Below are 11,182 nucleotides of genomic sequence, written 5' to 3' on the forward strand. Positions count from 1 at the left end.
ACATATGTGCACATATGTTCTCTCTCTCTCTCCACACACACACACACACACACACACACACGTATGTATATATGTATGTATTCATTCTATCATTTCTGTTCCTCTAGAGAGGCCTAACTAATACAACATGCCTTGACTAATACAGTTTGTCTCACTTAAAAAAAAAAATTCACTTAGTTGGGTGTGTAGCACACACCTTTAGTCCCAGCACTCAGGAGGTGAACTCTGAGTTCAAGGCCAGCCTGGTCTAAAGAGTCAGTTCCAGGACATCCAAAGCTACACAGAGAAGAACAACAAAAACAAAAAATTAAATTTCATGGAGCTAGTGTACGTGAAGCATTCCGCTTTACCTTCACTGAGTGAATCATCTCTTTGGTGAAGCGATAGGGATACAGGACGTTGTGAATTTTAACGGCTAAGCTCTCAGCCTGGCCACTGCTGACATCAACAGCAACCTAGAGAGACCCAGGAAAGACAAAACTTCAGTTTTAATTCTGTGCAACTGTTTTACCCATGATTTCAAAGCCCATTAGAACCCTCACTTTGGGGGGCTTGGAACATAATCGGTTGGTGGCACAGCACTGCTTAGCACATGTAGGCCCTAGGATCAACTCCTAGCACTGCAAAAAATAAAACCAAACATTTTCATATATCTTACAAGGGACAGGATGAATGTAGGAAAGCTTTAGATCCAAAGGGCTCTAAAAATAAGTTGTCTAACTTTTTTTTTAATGAACACTGACAAAACCCAGCATTATTTCAGAACAATCTGTCTATGATCCATGATTAAGTCCTTCAAGGCATCTTAAGTGAAGAATCAGTAGTCAACTGCTTGTCTGTTACCCACACTCATTACCACACTGGGAACATGCCGTGCCAACACACCAAAGAAAGAACACTGCCAGGACATGCAGCCCTGTTCCTGCAGACGAAATGACATTTTGTTGAATGGTAACAACTTACTACCACCCTGTAAGACAGGACAAAGGCATTTACTCTTACACGGAATATACGTGTTTAAGCCAAAATTCCTGCCCTTTCCAAAGTGCTGACTTCTCCTCTCTACATTAAACACTAATTTCCAAGTAAACCAGCTGAGAACCTGCCGCTTCCATTCATAATCATAAATTCATATACGCAGGCATGCCCATACCCAGCTTAAATGAAGTTCAAACTTAACAACAGGCAATGAAAAAGTGCTGCAGACCTACCTCTGGGTATCGAGCAAACACTGGATTGCTCCATTCTGAAAACAGAGACTGAAGGGGTTCACTGACAGCAGCAGCAGCAGCATCCACAGCATCTACAACAAAGGGGGAGAGCTGACATCAAGGCCCAGAGAGGGAATGTCCTCGGGTACTGAGCTATAGTCTCAAGACCAAAGACTCTCCCCACATTCCCCGTATTTGTTCAGATGCTGCCTCTTTGGTTTTGGAGATAGGGTTTTACTATGTAGCTCTGGCTGACCTAGAACTCACTCTGTAGACCAGGCTGACCGCAAACCTACAAAGACGCAACTGCCTCTGCCCCTTGAGTCCTGGGATTAAAGGTGTTTGTGCTACCACACCCAACCTTAATGCTACTTTAAAACTAGGATTTTGACAGGATCTTTGGGCATAGTTTTCTCCAAATTGTCTATAACAATGTTTCAGGTGCCTGGGGGGATGGCTTAGAGTTTAAGAGGACCTGCTGTTCTTGCAGAGGACCTGGTTTTGGTTCCTTGCACCCACATGGTGGCTCACAACCATCTGTAACTCCAATTCCAGAGAATCTGCCTTCCTCTGGACTAGGACATTGCATGCACGTGGTACACAGACATGCATGCAGGCAAAAACACCCATACACACAAAATAAAACCAAGTCTTTTTTTTAAAAAGGAAGAATATTTCCAAGTATGTGTCCAGAAAAAACTGTAGTTCAAATTTTCTTGTTGTCTTTGGTAAAAATATACTTAATCTATTTAAGAAACAACAACAAAATAATAGATTTCTTTAGCTTTTTTTTTTCAAAGAATTTTACAAAGATCAAACTACTGAAATATGGAGAAATTTAATCTTTAAAAATAAAAACCATTTCCCCAGTCACAGACACCATAGCGTACGCACAAACCCTGCACGAACCTCCAGCCTGGAAAAGCAATTTCTGACCTAAACGCATGTGCTGAATGACTTAGCTCTGCTGTTAAACAGAGCCGTGGGGAAGTCTGGCTCCTAAGGCACAGCTGGTGCGGATCAAGCTTAGAATGCACACTGCTTTGTCTTCTGTACTGAGTGCTCGGGGTGTACCAAGCGTCTCCACAGCCGCTGCAATTACTCACTGCTGTTGTGCCTCAGCATGGTCCTCTCTTCCTGAGCTCTTGGCAGGAAAGGAAGAACAAGATCGCTTCTAAATGGATGACACCTGTACTGAGCCCCTAAGCAAAAAAGGAAACCTACAAGTTTGAACTCAACATACAAGTAAACTATTAAAGAATATGTAAAATCCTTTGCTCTACAAACTGACCAAAACCATAAGGCAGACTACGAAACACTACACAGAAAATCAGAAGTGTCAATGAAACTATCTGCTAACTTACATTAATAATGTCTTATTTCTTTATTCATGAATGTGATTCTCAACAGCCAAAGGGAGGCAGTTGTGGGGGTGGGAGGCACATTAGGCAATGCCTTGAGTCATTTTCATGGTCATATTTTGGGTAAATGGTGCAGCTCCTGGGATCCAGCAGATAAAGGGGGGGTGCTAAATACCCTAAAAGGTATAGTTACTCAGGAATGCCTTGTCAGACACACAGTTGTAGTTAACGATCCCCACAACTGCTGCAGCCTTATAAGTCCCTTATCCACAACCCACGTCTCTACTCTAAGCATGATTGCATCGTGTAACACAGCTATCCCTAATAGACTGAAAGGCTGAGAAGTAAGACACCACCTCCCTCAGTTTAACAAGCAACAAATGCTGAATGAATCGGCAAGATGGATGAGTGGGTGAGAGGTGCAGACACGGCAGTCTAGGGAGATACTGTCTAGTTCTAACCATCTTTCTGAAGGAAGAGCAGATTTGAGTCTTAGAAACAGAGAGACAGTTTTGAAAAGTGGGGGACATGGGGCCTGGAGAGGTGGCTCAGTGTTGAGAGCACCAGCTGCACTCCCAGCGGATCTGGGTTCAATCCCCAGCTCCCATATAGTGGCTCACAGCCATCTGTAACTCTAGTTCCATGGGATTTGATGCCCTCTTCTGCCTTCCACCGGCATGAGACATGAACATATTGGACCAACATGCAACCAAAAATTCTCAAACACATAAAATAAATTAAAAAAATAAAAAGTTGAACATATACCAGGACTATTACCTGAAAAGGCAAACCTATTGAGCAAAACTAGAGCAAGATACTAGCTAAGATAGCACTGTTTAAGTCATAATAAAGGACACTGATCAGGGCTGCGGTTCAGTGGTACAGTGTACAACATGTAGAAGGCCCTGCACTGGGAAAAGAAGACATTTTTAAAGAGAAAAATCCCACGGGTTAAGGATATGATGTTACGGGGCTGGAGAGATGGTTCAGCAGTTAAGAGCACTGACTGCTCTTCCAGAGGTCCTGAGTTCAATTCCCAGCAACCACATGGTGGCTCACAACCCTCTGTAATGGGATCTGATGCCCTCTTCTGGTGTGTCTGAAGACTGCAACAGTGTTCTCATATACATAAAATAAATACATCTTTAAAAATAAAGAAAAAAGGATATGACGTTACTCTAAGTTTAGCTTTATATAGTAAACTTTGGGTTTCACGCCCAGTTGGCCTTGAGAGGTACTTGACCTTCAGCTCCTGGTCCTCCTGCCTCCACTTCCCAAGTGTTAAAGATTAATAAGCTTTAGCGAGTCCCTCAGTAATTTACTGCATGTTTACATTTTCATGTGTGGGTCTACCATGTCATGATGTCCCACATTTCCATGTCAATGGAGGATGTGAGGCACCACCTTTTCAATGAACTCGTTTTGATACCAAAATCATTTTTCATTTGGAACTTGATTTAACAGGATTCGCAAAAGTTCACAAGATACGGTAATCCCGGTGGTTAAGTGGATTGAAGAAGCTTCAACATCTACATCTACTTAACAGGAGCCGATGTTTATGTTGAATGTGGCAGCTAAGATGCCCCCCCTTGTTTTGGCAACAACCACCCCACAGTTGAACGCCATCCAGTTATCTGTTGGCACTGTGTCAGAGGCAGCTACATTTCAGGGAGATGAGAGGCCACTGCCTTGGATGTTCCTCTCTGAGCAGCTCAGCACACGCAAGCCAGTGCATACGACCCCGACTGCGCAGCCCATAAAGATGCCGTAAGAGCAACTGGACAGTCTCAAGAACAATACCGAAAATAAAGAGGTTTTCTCCTCCTATTAAATTCTCTTGAAGTTACAATAGTGATTTTTTTTTTCCATAAGAAAAAAGCATTGAACACTACAGGATTTATTTAACCTCAAGTAAATCAGAGCCTGCAACTAGAAATATTTATCCTAAGAAGGCATTGTAATTTGCAATTATATTCATACAATTTACATTCTTTTACAGCATTTGAGACTTTTAACGGGGATGCATATTTAATGTTTATCCTACTGGTGAAAGCCGAGATTGTAGCCAGATGGGAATCAGCTTTACCGGCTCCCAACATCTGGCTCTAACACACTGCCAAAACAATGTCACTTTTAACGTTGCGGGAAACCTGAGAACCCAAAGTCCTAGACCAGGCTCTGGTGCTGCTTTGTGGTGTGACCTGAGAGCCACGTTATCATCAACTTCTTACATCAGAAACATAGCAAGTGGACTGATAAACGCATTATAGTAAAGTACATTTGAAAAATATAGTTATGAAGGCCTAGCCTACATTTTGCAAAATGTGGCCAAATCCTATATTCTAGGGGAAGCTCATAAAAGCGCACTATGCTGACCTACAGATCTTATTGGAAACTTAGGTTTTTCCAACCTTAGGCTGGTAGCCACAAATGGAAGCAGTCATGCCTCTAAAGATAATTTCTACAAGTGTATTTGGGAAGAAAGGGAAAATAGGGTAGATAAAAACTGTGTGTCTTCTAGCCAGTAACAGTGTACCATTTTATTAAAATGAAGTTCCCCACTCTCTCTTACACACACAAACATCTTAGACACATGTAAATACATTTACATCTTTTATCAGTCTTTACTAAATTCTTTTCTTTCCCCCGGTGTGGAAGAGGTTTTATTGGGAGAGAAGAGAGGAGGAGGCAGCAGAAAGAGAAGAGGGGGAGCTACTAAATTCTTATATTTAAACATTGTTAAACCCAGTGACTCTCCATGAGTGACTTATGAGTGTCACTCGTAAATCAGTGAACCTACTGTGTTATTCCTTAACCACAGCAGAGGTCTTAAAAACTTGCCTTCAGAAGCTGAGTGAGATGGCACATACCTTTACTTCTACAGGCTCTAGAAGCAGGAGCTATCATGAATTCAAGACCAACCTGGCTACAAAGAGAGTTTGAGGCCAGCCCGGACTACATAGCAAGACCTTATCTCATTATTCCTTGACCCCCCCTCCCAAAAAAATATGAAGCACAGTCTTCCAATGCTATCTGCTGAGGTCACCTCTATGAACAAAAATTATATTGCTCTTTGGCCACTATTCTCTTTCCCAAAAACATTTCACACCAATGAGTCCTGCATGCTTACCATTCCCAAGCAGGACATCCACAGCCACAGTTGTCAGATCTTTAGTACAAGCAGTATGAAGGTCGTCAGTTGGAGCAACGAATGTGCTAAGTCCTGTCATTCTGTTGATGTAAACCATTCTTCCCAGGGTTACATCAAAATGCTGCTGCCAATCCATACAGTGTGCGTTTGGTTCATTTTTGGAACAAGATCTTGCCTTAGATTCATCACCCTGGGGACAGACTCCACCTTGGCTGCCAATGCCATCCTCTACCTGACTCATTATCACTTTACCGACAGAGTCAGGGTTTCCTGTAGGTTGTTCTGAAGTTCTGATAAGAACATCTGAATCTCTGCTGATTTTAGAATCATTACAGGGGAACAGCAAAGGAGTTTCTGGTTTCTCTGTGTCATCCGTTGTATTGTTAGGATGTAGTTCACTGTTTTTATTGATGGGACCATCCTCTGTGGCAGAATCTGCCATTGGAAGCATATCACTCTCTATTTTTTCAAGTTTGTTTTTTAATAATTCACAAAAATCCAAGTCTAACCTAGTGCACTGGCTATTATCTTTCCAACTGGGATTTGAATCTGGAAGTTCACTAGTATGACCTGTCATCCCCACGGTTTGCATCTCTTTTTCAGAATCCTTTAGTTTGGATAATTTAGAAGCCAGTGATGCAGCGGACTTCTCAACATCAGCTTTTCTGTTACAGTGAGATAATTCTTCCAGAGTTATAGGACTTTCTCTCAAATGAGGCATCTGTTCTAAGCGATCTTCTTTGGAAAATAAAATTTTTTCTGGGTACAGGATGGGACTTAATGGTTGACAAGTCTCACTGTGCTCCACAGTAGTGATCTCACAACCATCAGACATATCTAAGTGGCTCTTGTCTTTCAGAAGAACATCGGGTTCATTTTGAGGATCAAGATGAGTCCTGACTTCAGTGTTATTATCCTTTTCTGTATCTAGGGAACTGCTGACCTTCCCATACTGCCTCTTAAACTTCTCTAAAGACCCTACTTGTGAACGCAAGCTTAGCTTCCTACGGACTACCTGTTTGAAGGAACCCCTTTTATCTATTTTCCTACAACCATCGGAAACATATCTACACCATGGGAAGGAGGATGCATCAGGCAAAAGGCGATCTGTGTGTGATTCTTTACAGCTTTCCTGAAAAAGAGCCAAGTTGTCATCTGTTGCTACAGGTTTGTTCTCTGTCCCGTAACCTGTATTTGTTCTGCAAAACCTTTTGTTGGGCGGTTGACTGGATTCTTTACTTAAAGTGCTTGTTAAATCACTGCTGTCTGGAGTCTCAATTGCATGGTGTGTTCTTTTTCCAAATGTTTCTTGGGCACTTACAGGACCAGGTCGAGCATAATTTTTAAATGAATGTTCTGTTTCAGTTGATTTAGCGTGCTCACTTTGTACTACATGAGTTATAAAGCCAGTGGAGCATAATTTAACTTGTCCATAACTAAAAACATTTACTCTTCCACGACTACTGGGCTCCTTTTTCCTTCTTTCCTTCTTCCTCTGAGTACCCCGTACCCTTAATAAGGTTGTCTCAAAAGGCAGAGGTTGGCACCCCACTTCAGGAGCATCTTTCCATTTCTCCAGTTGACTCGGAATGTCATTATTTTGGGGAATGTTGGCAGCCATGACATTAACAGTACTACTTATTGTCTGCATTTCCAGATCTGCCTCTCTCTCCTCAAGGAGGTGATGCATTTGGATGGGGCTTGAAAACATTTTTGGACTGGTTTCATGTATCCTTCCTGAAGTCTTATTTTCCAAAAAAGATTTTTTCCATTTCTCATTTTCTCCGGAGTGTGATGTTTTGGCTACCTCTTCTTCTGACACCCTCGGTTCTAAGTAAGCACTGTTGTTGCTGTCCTGTAAAACAGACTCTACCGATTTACTATAGCACGGGCCATCCGATGCATCTGTGTACAATGAGCCCACTGTCTTTTTTCTGATAGTTTCTGAATCACCAGGGTTTTGTCTGGTTTTATTTTCTAGAGTAGCTATTCTTTTCACAGCTTTTGACTGCAAATTAAACATTTCATAGGAATCCAGAATTTTATTACACGCTTCCCGGAAACTGCTCTGGTCACACTTCTCATGAGTAGACACATGTGTCTGAAGAGTCGTGCCAAACAAACTAAAACCATTATCTTCATTAAATTCCTTAATATCTTCACCTGATAATTCTACAAATAATTTTTCTTGCTTTAAAAACCTTTTTACTCCTTCCTGAATACAAATCAACACGGTATCCCAGCTCTGAAACTCAATCAGAGTTTTGGCTGGCTCTATGCAGACATCATACTCACAGAAAGGGCACTGCACATTGATTACATATATCCCGTGGAGTTCTGAGGCAGAACGGTGTCGAGGACTTGAATTCATTTGCCTACTGGCAGAGCCATTCTTTGGCCTGCATATAATGCTTTCTTTTCTTAATAAAAAGTCAATAAGTTTATGCAACTTTGTTCTTAAAACTAGTCTTCTGTTCACAAACAAAAACTGCATATTCTTATTGTAGTGTGCTTCAGAGCTGATGTAGCCACTGAACTCAAATTCCTTGTATTTAAAACGTATTTCTCTTAACTTTTGGGACTTGCCCAATCCGTAAATTTGACAGAATCGAGAGCATATGTCTTTGGTTTTAGGGAGCTGAAGAACCATGGATCCAGATACATCGTTCCTCAAAGAGAAAGAAATGGAGGGGTGCATAAGTGAGAGAGCTTCTACCCTCTGCCGAACTTTCTCAAACTCTAGTCTAGGATCCATGCTTTTCCTCCGCACAGGAAACTGGTAAAACAGGTTATAGACCGTTACTGTAGTCCCCACACTTGGTCTGGTCAAATCAGCCTCATGGGTGGCAAGGGCTTTTCCATTCTGAAACATTTTCACAAAGGTTTTCAGTGTTGTGTTTTTCTTGGATGAAATCTCCACAGCACCAGCCATGTCGGCTATACTTGCCAAGGCCTCTCCTCGGAAGCCATAAAATGCTGGGTTCTCCAAGTCCCGCACTGAGTGGCATTTACTAGTAAAATACCGGTTTCCCACCTTCTCTACATCGTCCCCCGCCATCCCAAGTCCATTGTCTATCACTTGAACTTGGAAGGTTTCCATATTCACTCTGATGGCCACACATGTTGCTTCAGCATCAATACTGTTAAGGGTAAGTTCTTCAACACACTGGCCCAAGGAGCTTATGGCTAAACCGGAACGCAACTTGGTTTTTACGTCATCTGATAGACACCTGATCATGGCAGGGACACATGTGGAGGGAGTGGCAGACACTGGCTTCCTTCTCTGACTGGAAAATAATCACCTACAGGAAACAAAACACAACACATACTCTAGCAAACCTCAGTTATATCACATCACCCATTTCTCTCGACTATTACAAAGAACTACAGTTAGAGTATTAAACCAAAACGCGAAAGGGAAGTATACTTCTAGTTTCTAGACAGCACACAAAACTCATGCACTGGTATAACAAGCTTCAATTCCAAAGCATTCATAATTTCATTAATTTTCGCTGTTCCTAAAATGAATGCCCTAGAGTGAAATTATAATTACGCTAGATGCTGATCCGTAAAGACACTATTCAAATTTCTAAGCACTTCACTAAAAACAGATGCCTAAATTAAACGCAGCTAAGAAACATTAGCTAGAAATTATTCATGAAAAAAGTCCAAGCTAGTTTCATAACATTTATACTTTACACAATAACCACGGCTTTTAGAAAATCCTTTGATGTTCTAAGACACTGTAAGTAAGAAGGTAAAAAAAACAATGGGACTAAGTCAAAGTCAAATCTATCAAGGAGACACAGTAAGCCATTACTTTCTCAGGAAGAGGTGGGGGTGGGGGAGGTAAAACTCCTTTGATATTTAAGTCCTGCTCCTGTGTAGCTTGATAGCTTGCAGAAAGGCCCTTATTACTGATATTCTTTTATATTGATACTCTCGGTCTTTTATATCCCCAGAACATAGCTTGGCAATAAAAAGTGAGTGTATGGGGTGGTCGGACCCTGATTCCAGGTTTTCTTATACAAACCCTAAGACTCTAGGTAGTTAAAGGTCTCATTCTTAAGTGACAACAGTGAGGCAGGTGACAGGCTCTTTTGTTTTGTTTTTAAAGCCTGGAAAAACCGGGGCTACGACAGCATTTAGCCACCGTTGGCAAACGGGGTGAATGTGTAATGAGCAGTTCTAGGGTCTGGAAAGTCGGGCATCCCGTGCAGGCCGGGCCGCGCCTGCGCAATCCACCCACCCCGCACCTCCGGGGGAGCCGGGGCCCCGCCAGACAGGCCCGCGGCAGTCACCATTGCTCCTGTCCAGTTAGACAAGCTCTCTGGACCACATTTCATCACGTGCTTTCCCCCTTCACCTCGAATCTCCTCCATCAACTCTCACCGACCAACCACCTCCAACGCCGAGCGCGCGCTCCCGAGCATGCGCTTCCGAGACACCGCCAGACGGCGTCTGCACGACGTCTCAGTGCGCAGGCGCTAAGGTGGCCAAGCTGCGCGTCCCTTCACCTGGCGGGTTCCAATTAGTTCTTTTGTCTTATTCTCTTTCGGAATGGGGTGAAAGGCTGTTTCTACTAAATTTTACTTTGCTCCCCTTCTCGTCTCCTTTGCATGTTCTAATATGTAGTTCCACATATATCTTTCTTGTTTCCTTAGTCTTTGTTCGCTAGATTGTAAACTATGTGAAAGTAGTTTGGTTTTTTGTTTACTGCTGTGTCCTGGTGGCAAGTAGATATTCAGGGAATGAATGCAGAGCATTCCTTTTTTTGTTTGTTTGTTTTTCGAGATAGGGTTTCTCTGTATAGCCTTGGCTGTCCTGGAACTCACTCTGTAGACTAGGTTGGCCTTGAACTCAGAAATCTGCCTGCCTCTGCCTCCCAAATCCAGGGATTAAAGGCGTGCGCCACCACTGCCTGGCAAGAGCATTCTTGAAAATTAAAGCTTTACGAAGCTGGAAAGGGCTGAGAAGCCTCTCTCTCTTTCTCTCATATTTTGTTTTTGTTTTTCTTTCAAAACATGATTTCTCTGTGTAACAGCCCCGGAACTCGCTTTATAGACCAGGCTGGCCTATAAACTCACGGAAATCCTTCTGCCTCTGCCTCCCAAACGCTGGGATTAAAGGTGTGCTCCCACTCCCCACCCCACCTCCACGTCTGCCCAGCCCAACTCTCTTGATTTGCAAATCAGGACATCAGGGTCCCTCCTTCCCTTCCTTCCTCTCTTCCTCCCTCTCTCTCTCTCCCCACCCCCATACCACCACGGCTTTTTCCTGCAAGAGCACAGTGAGAATATTTTGAGAATTATTAGGCAATCCTCAGTTTTTGTCTTCTGTTTCATCCAAACCTCCTCCCAGAAACTTTTTAAAAAAGATTTATGTATTTCATGTGTATGGGGTTTTGTCTGCTTGTACTTCTGCACACCAGAAGAGGGCATCGGATCCCTTGGTCTTAG

At 42.6% G+C, this 11,182-nt stretch overlaps 1 protein-coding gene across 5 annotated transcripts in view; it reads right to left on the reverse strand.

Annotated features, from left to right (window-relative positions):
* The window catches only part of Mlh3 (mutL homolog 3), a 36,182-nt gene extending 25,984 nt beyond the window's left edge, over window positions 1-10,198 (reverse strand). The window contains exons 1-5 of one of the 5 annotated variants that reach the window (XM_006515703.4): window positions 10,090-10,198; window positions 5,703-9,025; window positions 2,318-2,413; window positions 1,212-1,303; window positions 351-455 (exon numbers count right to left, since the gene is read on the reverse strand). In XM_006515703.4, coding sequence (XP_006515766.1) covers window positions 351-455; window positions 1,212-1,303; window positions 2,318-2,413; window positions 5,703-8,961 — 3,552 coding nt within the window. In that variant the 5' untranslated portion in view covers window positions 8,962-9,025; window positions 10,090-10,198. Of the gene's footprint in view, window positions 1-350; window positions 456-1,211; window positions 1,304-2,317; window positions 2,414-5,702; window positions 9,026-9,979 lie in introns of all 5 variants that reach the window. The other 4 variants (XM_006515704.4, XM_006515706.4, NM_175337.2 and 1 more) reach the window with 4 other exon arrangements.
* Window positions 10,199-11,182: the final 984 nt, after the last annotated feature.

This window comes from Mus musculus, chromosome 12, assembly GCF_000001635.26.
Source record: "Mus musculus strain C57BL/6J chromosome 12, GRCm38.p6 C57BL/6J".
Taxonomy (NCBI): domain Eukaryota; kingdom Metazoa; phylum Chordata; class Mammalia; order Rodentia; family Muridae; genus Mus; species Mus musculus.